At 41.9% G+C, this 20,015-nt stretch overlaps 1 protein-coding gene across 1 annotated transcript in view; it reads left to right on the top strand.

Moving 5' to 3' along the window:
- The first annotated feature begins 658 nt into the window (after nt 1-658).
- Nucleotides 659-20,015, top strand: part of LOC110529991 (putative E3 ubiquitin-protein ligase HECTD2) — a 42,822-nt gene continuing 23,465 nt past the window's right edge. Inside the window, exons 1-14 of the mRNA XM_021612720.3 lie at nt 659-1,187; nt 5,498-5,627; nt 6,788-6,926; nt 7,306-7,408; nt 9,428-9,517; nt 9,683-9,747; nt 10,031-10,076; nt 12,189-12,298; nt 12,629-12,777; nt 13,104-13,227; nt 13,907-14,003; nt 14,150-14,257; nt 17,082-17,214; nt 17,876-17,964. Coding sequence (XP_021468395.1) covers nt 1,110-1,187; nt 5,498-5,627; nt 6,788-6,926; nt 7,306-7,408; nt 9,428-9,517; nt 9,683-9,747; nt 10,031-10,076; nt 12,189-12,298; nt 12,629-12,777; nt 13,104-13,227; nt 13,907-14,003; nt 14,150-14,257; nt 17,082-17,214; nt 17,876-17,964 — 1,461 coding nt within the window. The 5' untranslated portion in view covers nt 659-1,109. The remainder of the gene's footprint in view (nt 1,188-5,497; nt 5,628-6,787; nt 6,927-7,305; nt 7,409-9,427; nt 9,518-9,682; nt 9,748-10,030; nt 10,077-12,188; nt 12,299-12,628; nt 12,778-13,103; nt 13,228-13,906; nt 14,004-14,149; nt 14,258-17,081; nt 17,215-17,875; nt 17,965-20,015) is intronic.

Here is a 20,015-nt window from a genome sequence, read left to right as displayed (position 1 = left end):
CAGATTCCAGTGTAAACAGGAAGTGACAACTTTCATGAGAATTTTACTTCTGGGTAACAAAGATTAGTGTGATGTTGATGGTATGTTCTCCTAACCCACAGAAAACTGGAAACACAAATGTTCTTGCAACGTTACCATGAAACTTGCCTAGAACATTGATATATTATATTCTGAGAACATGGTAACCATGTTCTGTGAATGTTTGGTGGGCTGTTGATGGAATGTTCTCCTAACCCACAGAAAACTGGAAAAAATGAATGTTCTTGGCACGTTCCCATGAAACGTGTCTTCAACAATATCTTAATATCTGAGAACTTGGTAACCACGTTCTGGGTAAGTTCTATTTTAAGGGAATGGTCTCTTGGAAACAATCATTGCACGTCACAGGAACATTCCTATGAAAACATTAGTTGATGACCTAATGAGACTCTTAAGGGAACAGTTTTACTAAAGTTGTGGAAACGTTTGTTGTTAGCTGGGTAGGGGAGTTCTGCAAACTGCTGCGAAACTGGCATATTCAGGACTTCCCAGAGAGCCACGAATTAAATATCCCATTAATAGGGTATGACTTTTAGGGAGCAAATATCTAGGTTATTTCTCTAATTATGGATGTTAGTTAAATTGCCCCGATGACGCAGGATGTCTCATCTTGGAGACTGCCTCCGTTTCCAAGCTCGTTTCCATGCACCGCCTTCTAACAACATGGCGCCAGTTTACAGCGGTGCTGCCTTCCAAAGGGATGCCAAAAACCGCGCCGTAAGAGGAACATATGATTATTGAAAGTAACAGTTAACTACAAAAAGGATAACGGTACCGTAGTTCTTATAAATAATACTTGTGTTCTTGTCATCTAAAATTCTGGAATTTGCGTGCAGCAACAGTTTGTTAGTGACAGGTTGCGCATGAGCCCACCTGCCGGAGAAACTGTGACGACGGTGGACCATTATGAATCTCCTGAACCTGACAATATAGTGGGCGATATCCTTTAATAGAGAGCTGCAATATTATGCATATTCTTCGACAGCGAAGTAACGCGTAAACGTCTCCGTAGACTCATTGTAGTGCAATAAATAACTTTCTATTTTAAAAAAGAAGAAGCTCACTCTGTAATGAATGAAGAGAATTGTGCGCAATCGGAGGTGGAAAGGGAAAAGCTCCCTCCAATATGCCATACGTCACCAACTATGGTAAGTGCAAAATTGTTTACATTCAATCAGAAAATGCTTACAACTTGTTGCTGTAAAATATAGTTAATTATTTGAGCTCTTTTCTGTAATGTTTTTTCTTACACAATATTTCCTTTATTCAACTACAACCTAAAGACATTACTGAACTGGCCCAGTCAAACAATGTGAAGTATTTATTTTGCAGTATGGGCTACTATTATAATTTGTTATTGTCAGCATCCCTACTATAAATGGCATTATAAACTGGGTGGTTCAAGCCCTGAATGCTGATTGGCTGACAGCGTATACCAGGGGTATGACAAAACATGTATTTTTACTTCTCTAATTATGTTGGTAACCAGTTTATAATAGTAATAAGGCATCTTGGGGGTTGTGATATATGGCCACTATACCACGGCTAAGGGCTGTGTCCAGGCACTCCGCGTTGCGTCGTGAAAAAGAACAGCCCTTAGCCGTGGTATATGGGCCATATACTACACCTCCTCAGGCATTATTGCTTAATTCTCCTGTGGAACAAGATGCTTAGTGATTTAATTCACAAAGTAAGTGGACTCAAGGACTTAAAGTATCAGAATAGGACCTATACCAATAATCCACACAGTTTGATGAACCAGGATATTTGTCATTGGAAAAAGCATTGACATTTGTTCCCCAACAGTCCCCCTCAAAAGAGGTACATTGGAAGAGTTTTTTTAAATTAAAGGGGCAATCCGCAGTTGCTACATCCGTTTTTGGACTTATAAATTAATTGATTCTTGAGGAATATAACTTGTAAATTCCTCATGAGCTTAGTTCAACTGTCATACCCCAACATAACCCAAAATATAAGCTTGTTTGAATCCAATGTTTGTAAACATTTTAAATGTAAACAAACAAATGCTTAACTATAATTTTTGTATCTTGGATGGTCAGTCCTTACATCAAAAGCTTTGTGAATTTAAGAGTGGTTAGATTTCTCCAGGCCAATCCCTCAACTTTTTACCGTACAGAGGCGGGTGGGACCGCTTTGTTATTGTTTTGACTGCGGATTTCCCCTTTAACTATCCAATATGGAACCCATCATTTTTCATACTAATGTAGGCATAATGTCTGGAAATGTCATAATGCTCTCCCTCTCTCTCACCCACACACACACACACACACATTCCCACCAACACACTCATTACACGGTAGCATCATTGTAGTGATCTAGATAGTAAACGTCCTGGAAGAGCAACATGGGAAGAGATTTAGGAGTGAGGCAGACTTTTCCACAGACACAGACGGTTATTCTCTCATAAAGTGCTGCATTTTGGCACAGCCATGAATAACAGAATAGAAGGACAGGAGTGGTCGAGGAGGGAGGGGGAGGGAGGAGAAGAGGAAAGAGGAGTGTGATGTTTTTATCCAGAAGTTAGGGTTGTAATATAAAGAACAATTCTGTAATTCAGAGGAGAGGAGCCACACCAAGAATCACTTCGCCCATGATACAATATGTGTTATTGTGTCACATCATCATTTTCAGATTAATGTAGGCCTAATATCTGGAAATGTCGTAATGCTGTTATATCTGTCTCTCTCTCTCTCTCTCTCTCTCACACACACACACACACACACACACACACACACACACACACACACACACACACACACACACACACACACACACACACACACACACACACACACACTCCAGCCTGGCCCTGTGTATCATTACACATAATGCTGAACACAGCAACTGCCTTGTGTGTCTCGCCTCACCATAAATAACACATTATTCCTATTTTTCCCTCCGTAAACAAAAACATTATTAGATCCTCTGAGTCCGCTTGGGAAAGGAAATGTTTAACTGTTTTTTTTTTTTAAATACCAAAGGCACACTAAAAGCAACACTAATAAAATGTAAACAAACTAAGCAGTTATTCGAACGCATGGAAAGTATAACCCAGACGTTATAGGCATTTCTGGTTATTGATGTTGTTAGAAGATGTGTCCTTATTATGAGCAATGGGTAAACTACAACTCTAAAATCAACTGAAAGGTTTGTGTGTGTCTAATGTTTGTGTGGTGTGCATGCGCGTACTGTTCGTTTTTTTTCTTTAAGAGTGTGTCCAGTGTAGCTCAGTTGGTAGAGCATGACACTTTGATTCACATGGGGGACCAGTACAAAAACAATGGTCTTAACACTAGGTACTGTAAGTCGCTCTGGATAAGAGTGTCTGCTAAATTACTAGAATGTACAAATGTAAATGCATACTTCTTTGAGAGCGTTTTAATATGAGAGATGGAGAGATAATACACACTAGGTGTATCTCTGTGTGGCAGTCTCTTTCTGTATGTTAATGGAGTGTGCTGTTTGGAGATATTGTTCCTGTCTGTGTCTCGGATGAAGAGTTTGTTTGATCTGCCCTTTTGTACACACGAATGTTGAATTAGTTGAATAGAATCCATTGGATCGAATTAGACAACGGGATACGGGGGAGGAGATATCTTTTATCCCTCTGAAATTAAGCATCTACCATATTCCACTGAGGTGCAGGTTTTTACATTTTATTTTTATAGATGTCAGTTTGATTAGCACAAACTGAAAATGTTTTTGAAATTGTGCTAAACAATAGTTTTTACAATATGAGACATTGGAGACAATATTACTGTCTGTATCAGAGTAACTCCATGTGGAGTGCTAATGGCATAATCAAGGAAGATTTTTATGGGTGTAATTCTAATCTCAGTGATCTCATTAGGATTGTCTGGACTTGAGAAGTTCCCTTCCCTCTCTCTCTCCCTCTCTCCATGTCATCTGTAAGACATGTGTTTTCTCCCCCTCCTCTTCGTTCGGTGGAGAGTTTTAAGGTGTCAGGACCTGCTGCTGTGCATATGCTTTTAGTTGGCCCTCCTCTCTCTCTCTCAATCTGTCCACTGCACTCAGTTCCTACCTCCCACCCTCCTTGCTGTCTGGGCTACCAGAACAGTTGGCTGTAGGCATTGGTGAGAGCAGCAGCAAGAAATAGGAAATTGACATCATATATATTTTCTAAACTGGTTGTCGGATTCACCTTGGGTGGAAAAATCACGTGGACCACTTAACTGAATGAAATAAATGCCAATTATATGATATGGTATTCTATCCCTATGATTCATGTTGACTCATGAGTCTAATGTGTGGGCCTAATAGGGTTTCCTCTGGCAAAGGATAAAGTGCAATTATTATTTTTCTATTCACAAAATAACGGTAGCGGTAGTAGCAGTTGTTAGGATAAATAATGTTGCCAACTGTTGTGTACAGAACACTGGCAGAGCCAGGTAGAAATACCTTGTGCCACTTCCTGGGCTATAACATAGCCATAATGAGCAGTGGTGCACAACTGGTTGAAATCAATCATTTAGCCAACACGGTGGCTATATCACATTCATAGGTGTGTGTACATTCACATGTCTGCGTGTCCAATTGGAGCTCTGAGAAGCAGCAACAAACAAGAACACACACAGTAATCAACCTAAATAAATACACAAACTGAAGGAAAATAACTTCACTTGATTAACAAACATAGTCTAATGACAAGAGGGAAGTTTAATAGCAACAGAGCTCATTCAATTATCAAGAAAATGGGGGCAAATCAGACTTTAAGGCACAGTGCAGTCAAAATGTTTTTTTCCTGTGATTGTATCATATTGTACAACTGCTGATGACACTAACACTGTAAAAGTGTGACTTTTTTATCAGTGTAAATTCCTGATATTTGCAGGTTTAAAATACAATTTACACTGGATCTTCTAATCAGCAGGTTTAATAGAAAGTTAATAGACCAATAACAAAGAGTTTTCTCTACCAATAACAGATACTTTTCACTCCCTTAGGCCCCTCACTCAGACTACTCCCAAACAGTCCTAGAAAACTGATTGCTTGAAAAAGTGTTTTTTGCTAAAAAAAAAAAAAAAAGCTATTTTTGACCATTTTAATGGAACAATATTACAGTAAGGTACCACGTTACCCAGAAATAATTTCATATTAAAATAAAAATGGCTGCATTGGGCCTTTAAGTCAAGAGCACACAAGGGAGAGGAGGGCTTGAACTTGAGCACGCCTGTCACCATCACAAAGTCATTCTTGAGCAAAGTTAACCTCTAACTCCTATATGAAACGTTTCCCAACAGCACAAACTGTAGCAGGAGTTCCATGACTCCATAGCTGTTAAAGTGTAAGACTCAAAGGCCCTTTGAACTCTGAGCCCACTACAAGAACACACAAGAACACACCGGCATACATACATAATTGTACATTGTTTTCAGTTCAGTTTTCCTCCCATAATGATGTAATCTTCTTGTGACAGGATTTGGGGCGTGGTGCGAAACAGCCCTTTCCCTCCCTCAGCACGTTCATCTCCTCCCTTAACCAGCGGAGGGAGACGGGAGGCCGGTTCAGCGTGGGCACAAACCAGTGTCTACCAGGTGGACGACATGGTGAGTTAACAACACTGGGCAGATTCACACACTGTGGTGGTCTACAAAGACACTGGAGAAACGTTGCCCTCGCGGATCCTACAATAATCTCTCCTCTTTCCAACCTGATTCCTGATGGGCTTCCCTATATTCACACAGAAGCTGGTCTCTCCACTGGATACAATGATATGTCACTCACCACTGTACGGCAATGGAGACATTGTTTATTTAGTTAAATGAACAAAATGACAGTATATTAAAGAACAGTTGTCAGGCCTGCAGTGCACACTAAATCCATTTAGTCGCTGCTGCTACTGATGCCAAAATAATTATGCGAACATCTCTGTCAAATGAAAGCCATATGAAGGCTTGTTTTCATGGGGTATACATGTTGGTGGAGAGGAACCATGCAGCAGGAAAGCATTTCCAAGCGTTTGTCATTTCAAATGTAGTTGTTTAGATTCCTTGCCTGATTTATTGTTATGCACAAACTATATGATTGCTCTGCCATTTATGCAAATCAATATGTTCCATCACTTGATATTTGTAACCTCACTGAAATTGAAACTCTGTTACCAATGTAAATTAACACATGATATTTGGCAGAAGTTTAAGATTTTCTTCCTCTGATCTTCAAATGAGATTTCTATGCATAAAAGGGTTTTGATAGGAAAACAAAAGCATGGGCAACATGAATAGGGTGAGATGAGATGGGTCAGCTATCTGAGGTAATGATGGACGTCGTCAATTGTTATGACCTGGCAACAGCCAGCAGAAATAGTTTAACAACTTCATTGTGTCTTCTTGTGAGAATGCTGTCATTAGTCGGTATACACTGTTGTCCTGGCCTGTTAGGTCCTGAAAAAGATTGGTAGAGGCAATAATGTGTCCATACTTAACGGAAAGTTGGCTTTGGTTAACTAAGGTCATGCAGTGAATGTACTATGTGATTACAGACTGATTGGGTCGAGTTTAATTAGTGTTGTTAGTGAAGCCAGTCTGAGCAAGTCGCAATCTAAGGATCTCGCAATCAAAGCCTTGTGAATCATGTCCATTGTGGAAGCTAGCAGTCTTTGCAAGCAGTAACAAATATATGTACATATCTGCCACACAACACAATAGTCATGTGTATCATACTCTGTGTAAAGGGAACTAACTATGTGGGTCTTGTAATTTCCCAGGGAGGGAGCTACCTCCTATTTGCAGTGATGTGAGGCAGAAACAGAGGATCTCCATCGACACACTTCCCCCCGAGGTGAAGGCCCCGTTCCCCTCTGAACCTGTCATCCCCCTCCGCACTAAGACCATCAAAGAGTTCCAGTGAGTAACACCACCTCTCTCCATGACCTCCATTTGACCTTTTAACAGTGAGTAGCATACCTTTATGATCGTCACAACTTCCCACTGGGCACAGACGTCATTTCAACGTCTTGTTTTGATTTCAATTTGGTAGAGTTGTCAACTAAGGTAAATTCAACATGAAATAACATCATGTCATTGGATTTAGGTTAAAAGTTGGGTGAAAATCATTGACTGTTTGCAAATCCAATCAGTTTTCCACTTTGATTCAACATCAACACATTACATTTTTTTTGTTGAATTGACGTGGAAACAACGTTGATTCAACCAGTTTTTGCTCACTGGGCTATGATTCACTATGACAATGATTTATTGATGGATTCCTTCCACTGTGTTGCAGGGAAGACATGGAGCGAGCCACAACCTCAGGGGACTGGAGGGATGTGAGGGATTTCTACCTAACCACCTTTGACTCCTTTCTAGAGATCAATGCTGCCTTCAAGGTAATGGCTCTTGAAATGGCTCATGCAGGCATTTTGTTATTATGTTGTGAGTTATGCTTTCCCCAAACATACCTTATCAATTTTAGAATATTCCACACCCTTTGGTTTAGTTCCTCGTATTAAATGATTGTTATTTGCAGCACCTCTTTCTCCATTGTGAATTCTCTTAAGGAAAGCATGCAGAGCATGTGTTCTGGAATGTGTTATTCATGAGGAAATCAACGGTACATAAACCAAGAGAAAAGCTGCACTCGAAAGTACTGACCTTGACTTCTTCCAAAAGTTCATTACGTTACAGCCTTATTCCAAAATATATTATTTTCAAACTCATCAATCTACACACAATACCCCATAATGACAAAACAAAAACTGCTTTTTTGCAAATGTATAAAAAAAGAAAATCCAGAAATATCATATTTGCATTAGAAGTCAGACTGTTTACTCAGTACTTTATTTAAGCACCTTTGGCAGCGATTACAGCCTCGAGTCGTCTTCGGTATGACGCTAAAAGCTTGGCACACCTGTATTTTGGGAGCTTCACCCATTCTTCTCTGCAAATCCTCTCAAGCTCTGTCAGGTTGGATGGGGACCATCACTGCACAGCTATTTTCAGGTCTCTCCAGAGATGTTAGATCGGGTTCAAGTCCGGGCTCTGGCTGAGTCACTCAAGGACATTCAGTGACTTGTCCCGAAGTCACTCCTGCGTTGTCTTGGCTGTGTGCTTAGGGTCGTTGTCCTGTTGAAAGGTGAACCTTCACCCCAGTCTGACGTCCATTAGCACTCTGGAGCAGGTTTTCATCAAGGATCTCTGTACTTTGCTCTGTTTATCTTTCCTTCAATCTCTGTTTATCTTTCCTTCGAGGATCTCACAGTCCTTGCCACTGAAAAACGTCCCCACAGCATGATGCTACCACCACCATGCTTCACCGTAGGGATGGTGCCAGGTTTCCTCCAGACGTGACACTTGGCATTCAGGCCAAAGAGTTCAGTCTTGGTTTCTTCAGACCAGAGAATCTTGTTTCTCATGTCTGAGAGTCCTTTAGGTGCCTTAAGGGCAAACTCCAAGCGGGCTGTCATGTGCCTTTTACTGAGGAGGGTGTTCCGTCTGGCCACTCTACCATAAAGGCCTGATTGGTGGAGTGCTGGAGAGATGGTTGTCCTTCTGGAAGGTTCTCCATGTCCACAGATGAACTCTGGAGCTCTGTCAGAGTCACTATCGGGTTCTTAGTCACCTCCCTGACCAAGGCCCTTCTCCCCCGATTGTTCACTTTGGCCGAGTGGCCAGCTCTAGGAAGAGTCTTTCTTGGTGGTTCCAAACTTCTTCCATTTAAGAATGATGGAGGTCACTCTGTTCTTGGGGACCTTCAATGCTGCAGAAATGTTTTGGTACCCTTCCCTAGATATGTGCCTGGACACAATCTTGTCTCAGAGCTCTACAGACAATTCCTTCAACCTCATGGCTTGGTTTTTGCTCTGACATCCACTGTCAACTGTGAGGCCTTTATATAGACAGGTGTGTGCCTTTCCAAATCATCTCAAATCAGTTGGATTTACCACAGATGGACTCCAATCAAGTTGTTGAAACATCTCAAGGATGATCAATGGAAACAAGGGTGTTTTTAATTTTTAATATATTGGCACAAATGTCTACATTCCAGTTTTTGCTTTGTCCTAATGGGGCATTGTGTTTAGATTGATGTGGAAAAAAACACATTTTTAATCCATTTTAGAATAAGGCTGTAACGTAACAAAATGTGGAAAAAGGGAAGGGTCTGAATACATTCCAAATGCACTTATAAGGTCCGAACCTTGTTTAGTTGGCATCGAGCAAGAATGGTTCAACACACACTGCCATTGTTCAACACACACACACACACACACACTATATGTCCTCACTGCAGACAAGCCCAGGGTTTGGCTGTAGCAAGTGCCCGTTGTTTGAGCTGTTGTTAAAAAGGCCTGAAATAAAAACATTTTAACAATGAGAAATGTACAATTTTCCTTTTCCTCCTTTCTTAGAGAGAAGCTAACGCCCCATTTAACACAATCGAGGATTCTGGAGTCAACTCAAAATTTTTGAATGCAGTTTATGATGCTTTACTCTGCACAGTAAGTACTGCCAACGTGACCTTTCTATGGAAGAGGATATCATATGAGAAAACAAATGAAGTCCTATTCAGATTTTTTACCATGAAAGTGCTTCCTGAAACCAGCAGAATTTGGGTAATTTCATCCAATTTAGAGGTTAACTCATGTTTGTTTATGTTGTTTTAGCCCCAAGACATCCAGAAATCAGTGTTGAAGGGAATCATTAACAGCCTATTAAGAGAGTGGAAAGGGTGAGTGCTGCTTTCAATTTATACCGCTACTACCATTTACTGTTACTATGCTACCTGTTGTTACACTGCAGCAACCATTTACCATAAATAGAGCATTGCTTATGAGAACTAAATGACATTCATACAGTTTGGCATCTAATTACACACAACATTTCTTTTCAAATTTGTTGCCATTTTTTGTTGCCACAATGTGCTAGTTTGGATGAAATATGATGTCTCATTAGGCTGACGGTATACATTTTGATTTCCTCCTTTTGCTGAAAACAATGTGTTGTGTTTTCAGTCCCAGAACGAAAGATGACCTGAGGGCATACTTCATCTTAGTTCAGGTAACATTTACTTCTTAAGATAACATCTTATTAAGTACATGCACCAGTACGTTTTGTTTGTAAAAGTTTCATTTTATAAGGTATAAATAATGTTTTATGTTTTATGCTTTGTCGTTTGTGTTCAATTCCCTTGTGAACAATCTTGGATTGGTGTAAATGCTCAGTAAATCCCCATGTTGTTAAACAGTTAATTTCAGGACAGGAATAAATGGCTATAATGCTCCCGTCATCAGATTCTTGGTTTCCATTAATCCCTGTCATTTCCTGTGGAAAGTGGGTTATTTTGTGCTTTCCAAACCACCACTGCCACAGGCTTAAAGGGACTGTTAGGGTCCCATATCCCCTGTGGTATTCTAGCCCCTTTGGTATTCTAGCCCCTGTGGTATTCTAGCCCCTGTGGTATTCTAGCCCCTGTAGTACTCTAGCCCCTTTGGTATTCTAGCCCCTTTGGTATTCTAGCCCCTTTGGTATTCTAGCCCCTTTGGTATTCTAGCCCCTGTAGTATTCTAGCCCCTGTGGTATTCTAGCCCCGTTGGTACTCTAGCCCCTGTGGTACTCTAGCCAGTGTAGTATTCTAGCCCCTTTGGTTCTAGCCCCTTTGGTATTCTAGCCCCTGTGGTATTCTAGCCCCTGTGGTATTCTAGCCCCTGTGGTATTCTAGCCCCTGTAGTATTCTAGCCCCTGTGGTATTCTAGCCCCTGTGGTATTCTAGCCCCTGTGGTACTGTAGTCCCTGTGGTACTGTAGTCCCTGTGGTACTGTAGTCCCTGTGGTATTCTAGTCCCTGTGGTACTCTAGCCCCTGTGGTACTCTAGTCCCTGTAGTATTCTAGCCCCTTTGGTACTCTAGCCTCTGTAGTATTCTAGCCCCTGTGGTACTCTAGCCTCTGTAGTATTCTAGCCCCTGTGGTACTCTAGCCCCTGTGGGACTCTAGCCCCTGTGGTACTCTAGCCTCTGTGGTACTCTAGCCCCTGTGGTATTCTAGCCCCTGTAGTACTCTAGCCGCTGTAGTACTCTAGCCGCTGTAGTACTCTAGCCCCTGTGGTTCTCTAGCCCCTGTGGTACTCTAGCCCCTGTGGTACTCTAGTCCCTGTGGTATTATATCCCACTGCAGTCACATGTGAAGTGATACAGAGGCAGCCGTTCTGGCTCATTGGATTCAGTGGCAGGACTTCTTTCTGCCCTCACGTCAGTTTTGAAGATAGTTCTGGCTGTAGTGCAGTGAGTCTCTGTTTGTTTTGGTGGTCTAAGTGTCTCTGTTTTTCATAGAGAGACAGTAGTTATTGGTTTTGGTCTGATGTCTAGATGCTTATATCAGATGGTAGTGCTGGTTCAGTATGTCTTGTTTCAGTGTGCTGTGGCAGTGGATGTTCTTCTTGGTCTAATGCCTAGCTGTACAGTACAGTGGCCAGGTTAAGCAAGACCAGCTGGAATCCTTAGGCCTCCTCCCTCTCCATACACCCCATTGACTCCAGTCGTATGTCAGGCAGTCAGTCCACAGCAGTACTGCAACAACTACTCTCTGTGCCCCGAGCTAGCTGTGTGACTAGAGTCGTTGATTTGACTTCACCTGTTTCACCTCACATAAAATCTAGTAACCCTAGTCCGTCGAGGGAAAATGCTAATGATGTCATTAATTGAAATACTCTGAGTAAGTCTGTACTTGCTGTAACTAACAGTGCAGGACAATTGTAAACAAGATTGGCTATAGCAATTCTGTTTTTTGTTCAATTTCCTCTATATAAGTGTAGGCCTATTCTCTTGTTACACGTTTGTGTAAAGAATGTGGGTGGTTGTTCGACCGGGAGATACACAGCACACGTCTGATCAGCCAGATCCCTGATGTCATGTTCCTTGTTCTCCATGGAGACTGGGTGAGGTCATCCTGGACTGCTGGAATGTCGGTTTCCTGTGTGATGCTGTTCTTTCGGAGAGGCTGAATGTTTTATGGTTTTCACTGAAGTTCAGTGCATAGAAACCGATGAAATAGACTGGACTATAGTCAGCTTTTAAAGCTTTCTCTTGCCTCTCTTTTCTCTGTATTGGTGCAAGGCAATTTTGCAGTACATTCTGGATTTTTAGAACAGATGACATGTGATTATTTGTTTTCTAGAACCCTCAGTATTCCAGCACCAGTACCTATGTGATCTATGCCCACCTACTGAGACAGATAGCTGGCCTGTCCGAGGCTGACCACCATTTCCTAGTGCACTGGTTTAAAAAGTAAGTGCAGTCTGCAAAGTGTGTCTTAAAGCCTCACCCCTGCATGGATTATAAAACATGTATTATTATAAACCATGTGTTTGTTTCACACTAACACAGCCCGCAGTTATGAATAGGGGTTGAGTAGTGAAGTATTTGATCTTCATAGAGGTGACTAACACCCAGCCTGTATCCAGTTTGAGTAGGCAATACACAGTCTCTCCCTACACGCTGTCACACCCAGACACTACCTAACGTTCACTCTGGCCTGTGGTAACCTAAATGTTGTGTGTGTGTGTGTGTGTGTGTGTGTGTGCGCGTGCGTGCTTCCTGTTCCTCGCCCCTCCCCAGACTGTCTCCAAGGCGTTTCAGGCAGCTGGTGGAGCGTTTTCTTCACTTCATCTCCACTCGTCTGTTACCTGCTCCTCCTGATGAACTGCCCCCTCTGACCAGGTGTTCCTGGTGGATCCCTGCTGCCACCAAGGTCCTCGCCCTCTTCAGTAAGTCATGTCCACAACATCAGGAACAGGGTATTTTACCCGGTGTACCCCTGGAGCTGTTCAGTGGATTCTGGGTAACCCCACAGTGCTACAAATGTGCCCTGTGTTATCCAGTATGTTCTGTAAAACCTGATACACATACCAGAGACAAAGTGAAAGTGTCATTGTTCAAGGGAGGCTGTAGGTTCAGGTGCTGTCAGGAGGGCCGGAGGGGTGACGTGGTTTTTCATGCATATAGAATCTCTACCTAGATTCTATCTCGGGTGTAAAGTCATTTAGACATGTGTAGATAAACTCTAATGCCCTTGTATACCCTGTCCCACCAGATGCAGCTAACAGCATATCCACGCCTCCTATCATGTCCTTCACGGACTTCTACAACATCACCTTGGACCACATCGACATCATGGAGCAGTACCGCACCTGGCAGAGCCACGGCAACTCCAACAAGTGAGTCCCCAGTTTACAGGATCAACACTCGGATCCCATATTCAGGGTCCAGTGTTTTTCCTAATCAGGACATTTTCTTAGCCCTTCTTATAGGCCATAACTTATTGGTTAAACATCTTCCAATTCTGAACATAGTTAGGAAGTCCTGCTGGGAAGATTGTAAACCACAGCATGTCGTTTTCCCATTTCCCATATCAGCCAGTGATTGACAGCACATGGCACTGAGAGCAGAACACACGGCACATTAGATATACTTCTCATAAGCTGCACATGTTTTTCCTCTCCCTGTGTGTCCGTTCCAAGTTTTTGATGATACAGCTCCCTCTTGTGTGCCATACATCATATGAACAGCTAAAAGTGCTAATGCAGCGCTACTGAAGGTTAGCCTTCCCCAGCTCTTCTCTTGCTGTGACAACCCTCAGTGGAACAGCTCTGTGAGTCAGAGCCGAAACTCAAAACAGAGCACATCACGCCTCCACATGGTGTGACCGTCAAGGGACACATATTATGGAGAGAGAAGGATATTGCACAATGATTCCTGTTTCTAAAGATGGAACTGATTGTGGAGCAGTCCAGAGACTGTGGGCTACTCTCTTCCTCTTTATGGAAATCCTAGGGGGTCCATATTTTATAATCTTCTTCCCAAGTGCATTTTTTCTTCCTATCTTCTCCTCCTCAGGTTCTCTTTCTGCCAGTTCCCATTTATCCTGTCAACGGTGGTGAAGAAAGCCATCATCCAGAGAGACTCAGAACAGCAGATGATAAGCATGGCCAGAGTGAGAGACAGCCTATTATCTTCTGTCAACCTTCCTCTATCAACACAGTTGTCCCTGAGCTGTGCATGAACTGAGATGCATATGATGTACAGTGACCTGCATTCATATTAAAACCTTTTCGTTATGTGTTTTTTCTCTCTCTCCAGCAAAGCCTGGTGAACAAGGTCTCTCGCAGGCAGAGAGTGGACATGAACCTGTTGTTCCTCAACATCAAGGTACGACGGGCCCAGCTACTCAGTGACTCATTGGATGAGGTAAGACCTCCTAACACGTTGTTGAAACACTGTCCTCTGTAAATAAATATAAAATGTGTGTGTGTATATATATATATATATATATATATATATATATATATATATAATCAGTTGAAGTCGGAAGTTTACATACACTTAGGTTGAAGTCATTAAAACTTATTTTTCAACCACTCCACCATTTTTTTGTTAACAAACTATAGATTTGGCAAGTCGGTTAGGACATCTACTTTGTGCATGACACAAGTAATTTTTTACAGACCGATTATTTCACTTATAATTCACTGTATCACAATTCCAGTGGGTCAGAAGTTTACATACCCTAAATTGACTGTGTCTTTAAACAGCTCCAGAAAATGATGTCATGGCTTTAGAAGCTTCTGATAGGCTAATTGACATAATTTGAGTCAATTGGAGGTGCACCTGTGGATGTATTTCAAGGCCTACCTTCGAACTAAGTGCCTCTTTACTTGACATCATGGGAAAAATAAATAAAATCAAATTTTATTTGTCACAAACACATGGTTAGCAGATGTTAATGCGAGTGTAGCGAAATGCTTGTGCTTCTAGTTCTGACAATGCAGTAATAACCAACGAGTAATCTAACCTAACAATTTCACACAAGTGTAAAGGGATGAAGAATATGTACATATTGTAGCGATGAGACAAGATAGTAACTACAAACAATTGGATACCATGACATTGGGGAGAAAGGGGGTAAAAAAAAAATATATATATATATATATATATATATATATATATATATATATATATATATATATATAATGTACAGAAAAATATATGAATGAGTGATGTACAGAACGGCATAGGCAAGATGCAGCAGATGATATAGAGTACAGTATATACATACAGTATGAGATGAGTAATGTAGGGTATGTAAATATATAAAAGTGGCATTGTTAAAAGTGGCTAGTGATACATGTATTACATAAAGATGGCAAGATGCAGTAGATGGTATAGAGTACAGTATATACATATGAGATGAGTAATGTAGGGTATTTAAACATTATATTAAGTGGCATTGTTTAAAGTGGCTAGTGATACATTTTTACATCAATTGTTCTATTATTAAAGTGGCTGGAGTTGAGTCAGTGTGTTGGCAGCAGCCACTCAATGTTAGTGGTGGCTGTTTAACAGTCTGATGGCCTTGATAGAAGCTGTTTTTCAGTCTCTCGGTCCCAGCTTTGATGCACCTGTACTGACCTCGCCTTCTGGATGATAGCGGGGTGAACAGGCAGTGGCTCGGGTGGTGGTTGTCCTTGATGATCTTTATGGCCTTCCTGTGACATCGGGTGGTGTAGGTGTCCTGGAGGGCAGGTAGTTTGCCCCCAGGCACTACTGGATATAAGAGCAACGTCAACTCACCATCATTACGACCAGGAATACGACTTTCCCAAAGCGGATCCTGTGTTTTGCCCACCACCCAGGATAATGGATCGGATCCCAGCCGGCGAACCAAAACAACGACGCCGTAAAAGGGGCAGACGAAGCGGTCTTCTGGTCAGGCTCCGGAGACGGGCACATCGCGCACCGCTCCCGAGCATACTACTCGCCAATGTCCAGTCTCTTGACAACAAGGTTGATGAAATCCGAGCAAGGGTAGCATTCCAGAGAGACATAAGAGACTGTAAATCATCCAGGACCTCGTCAAACCGCTCAGGAAGGAGACTCATTTTGTCTCCTAGAGATGAACGTACTTTGGTACGAAAAGTGCAAATCAATCCCAGAACAACAGCAAAGGACCTTGTGAAGATGCTGGAGGAAACAGGTACAAAAGTATCTATATCCACAGTAAAACGAGCCCTATATCGACATAACCTGAAAGGCCGCTCGGCAAGGAAGAAGCCACTGCTCCAAAACCGCCATAAAAAAAGCCAGAGTACGGTTTGCAACTGCACATGGGGACAAAGATCATACTTTTTGGAGAAATGTCCTCTGGTCTGATGAAACAAAAATAGAACTGTTTGGCCATAATTACCATTGTTATGTCTGGAGGAAAATGGGGAGGATTGCAAGCCACAGAACACCATCCCAACCGTGAAGCACAGGGTGGCAGCATCATATTGTGGGGATGCATTGCTGCAGGAGGTACTGGTGTACTTCACAAAATAGATGGCATCATGAGGAAGAGAAATTATGTGGAAATATTGAAGCAACGTTTGACCCAAGTTAAACAATTTAAAGGCAATGCTACCAAATACTAATTGAGTGTATGTAAACTTCTGACCCACTGGGAATGTGATGGAAGAAATAAAAGCTGAAAAAAATAATTCTCTCTACTATTATTCTGACATTTCACATTCTTAAAATAAAGTGGTGATCCTAACTGACCTAAGACATGGAATCTTTACTAGGATTAAATGTCAGGAATTGTGAAAAACTGAGTTTTTAAATGTAATTGGCTAAGGTGTAAACTTCTGACTTCAACTGTGTGTGTGTGTGTGTGTGTGTGTGTGTGTATATATATATATATATATATATATATATATATATATATATATATATATATATATATATATATATATATATATATATAATATATATATATATATATTATAAAGAAATATATTATAAAGAAATGTACACTTTATTAAGTTATCTGGTTCTAATGGTGATAGAAAGCACATAACACTACAGCACAGAGCCGTTAGTGGACCCATTGCTTCCCCCTCTAAAGCCCATCTGGTATTCTGCTCTGGAGGTTCTGTCACCACGGCTTGATTTGGAAAACCTTCCTGGCCGTAAAACGCAGGGTTTGTGTCTCCCCTCCTCCCCTCCCCCTCCACCCCTCCCTCGCCTTGTCCAGCTGAGCAGGAAGAGAGCAGACCTGAAGAAAAAGCTCAAGGTCACTTTCGTAGGAGAGGCGGGGCTCGACATGGGCGGCCTCACCAAGGAGTGGTTCCTGCTGCTGGTTCGACAGATTTTCCACATTGACTATGGTGAGACATGGAATGCAGGACAGAATATATTGGCCTCATTTAGAAACTGTCACATAGAATCCATATATTGCTTAAAACCCATGCAAGATTCATCAAATGTTTTTCCCTCTCATTTGAGATACTGGAAGAAATGGAAAGCAAATCAGCTTTTATTAAATCTCAGCAGAATTAGGATATTAGCCATAAAGCCATTCTCACATACCCAATAAAAACCTAATAACTTTGAAACAGTGGCGTGAGCTTGTTGCTTTTGGAGTCATTGGGTCTCTCCTTTTCTCTCAGTCCTCCAAGCCCAGTTATTCTTTCCATAGATACATTTTCAGAGATGCGGGCTGCTTGCCTAGACTATATGAAAACTGTGCCCGCTCATTAAAAACGCGAACCAACCCATCTACACTCAAGTTTTTTTTCCTTGTCAAAAAGTTAATGCTAGGCACAATAATGTTTCATGTTTGAAGGTCAGAGTTTTCATCTGGTTAAGGAAACTGTTGAATGCACCTGTGAATGTTTTCGGTCAACTTTTAGAATACTACTATATATAATATTATTAGACTAGACATTGAACAGACGTTTGTGTTACATTAGGCCTGTGGAGGGGTTTTCCCAGTCCCATTTATGCTCCCTACACTGGATTATATATCAAACTTGTTTGTTTTTTCAGGCATGTTCACCTACTTGAAAGATTCGCGATGTCATTGGTTCAGCAGCTGGAAATGTGACAACTACTCAGAGTTTCAATTGGTCGGGACTGTATCCTTTCATTCCTAACCCAGGAATTACTGTGTCAACGGTTTCAGATATGCAGCAATCTGCACCACACACACAGATGAGGCAGTGCTGGAAAACCACACTGGAGAAACTGATACTTAATGTATTTGCGATGCTATAAATCAGTCTAACCATTGCAATATATGCTTATTATCTATATTTAATAGGACTTAGATGACATTTTCACTGTATTATGTAAACCCCTTTTGCAAGACATGAACAATAACAGAATCTTCATGATATAATGTTAAGCATGAGGTTGTTTCCTGCATTCAATAAGTAAGAGATACGAAAAAGTAACATTTCAAACCACTGAACATAACATTCCTAACACTCCTGAGATAAAGCTGATCTGGACAGCTGGTCTGTCTATATATTAGGATGCCAGCGGCCACCAAATCATCATATTGACCTAGTAATGCTGTTACATTCATATGTCATGTCAGTGTAAGCCAACTTAATCTGACATCTTGTCCTCACTTAACCCACTGTACATTCCTATTTATCTACGAATGTTAAACCTGTTGTGTTTTAGTTAACATATGTATTACATATACTTATATTGTAAACAGCCTGGAGTGGGCAATATCCTTTATCTGTAGGTAGTCTTCCTTTGTCTGTAAAGACCTCATGGAGAACTCATGACTTGCAAACTTTGACCTAGGATTGTCCTCTCTTGACTTGATCTACTGGGTTGCAGTGCCTGAAGAAGACACTGTCGATACAGAAGTGGAATCCATGGGTGTGTTAGTGCTGTTAGGACTGATAACAAGTGACTGCAGCGCCAACACAGAAACCACTGTGCTGTGATTGGCCGGCCTATTGGGCGTCTGCCTCCTAGTGGGATGTTACAATTAAGCAATTAAATATATTTTATGAAGCCCTTTTTATATCAGCAGTTGTCACAAAGTGCTTTACAGATACCCAGCCTAAAAACCCAAAGAATAAGCAATGCAGATGCAGAAGCACATTGGCTAGAAAAAAACTCCCTAGAAGGCAGGAACCTAGAAAGAACTAGAGAGGAACCAGGCTCCAAGGGGTGGCTTTACCGAGTGGAGATTTAAAGGGATAGTGTGAGATTTAAGCACTTTTTCTCATGGATACCATTTGTATGTCTGCATCCAGTTTGAAGGAAGTTGCTAACTAGAGTTGGCGCAATTGCTAACTAGTGTTAGCGCAACTTCCAGTCATTGTGCTAACACTAGTTAGCAATTGCGCCAACGCTAGTTAGCAACTTCCTTCAAACTGGATGCAGAGACATACAAATGGTACCCAGAGTCAGATGAACCCATGGATAAGTGGAAAAATCTCACTATCCATTTAATATTTTGTTAACTTTCACCTCAGTTTCACTTTCACCCTCCCGGGTGGCGCAGTGGTTAAGGGCGCTGTACTGCAGCGCCAGCTGTGCCATCAGAGTCCATGGGTTCGCGCCCAGGCTCTGTCGTAACCGGCCGCGACTGGGAGGTCCGTGGGGCGACGCACAATTGGCCTAGCGTCGCACGGGTTAGTGAGGGATTGGTCGGTAGGGATCTCCTTGTCTCATCGCGCACCAGCGACTCCTGTGGCGGGCCGGGCGCAGTGCGCGCTAGCCAAGGTTGCCAGGTGCACGGTGTAGCCTCCGACACATTGGTGCGGCTGGCTTCCGGGTTGGATGCGCGCTGTGTTAAGAAGCAGTACGGCTGGTTGGGTTGTGTATCGGAGGACGCATGACATTCAGCCTTCGTCTCTCCCGAGCCAGGAGTTGTAGCAATGAGACAAGATAGTAGCTACTACAACAATTGGATACCACGAAATTGGGGAGAAAAAGGGGTAAAAAAATAAAATAAAAACATTAGTCTGTGGCTAGTGGCCTAGCGGGGCTGTGTGCTAGCTAAGTGCTAAATTAGCCAACCTGTTCCCGTAGTCTTGGCAGTCTGTCAGGCGGTCATGGAAAGAGCATAGGAAGAAACTTAGAGAGGAACCAGGTTCCAAGGGGTTGTCTTCTGGCTGTTCCGGGTGGAGATTTAAAGGGATAGTGTGAGATTTTGGCA

The sequence above is a fragment of the Oncorhynchus mykiss genome, chromosome 1 (assembly GCF_057628025.1).
Source record: "Oncorhynchus mykiss isolate SJ-2025 chromosome 1, ASM5762802v1, whole genome shotgun sequence".
NCBI lineage: Eukaryota > Metazoa > Chordata > Actinopteri > Salmoniformes > Salmonidae > Oncorhynchus > Oncorhynchus mykiss.
This window is presented reverse-complemented; position numbering and strand designations above follow the sequence as displayed.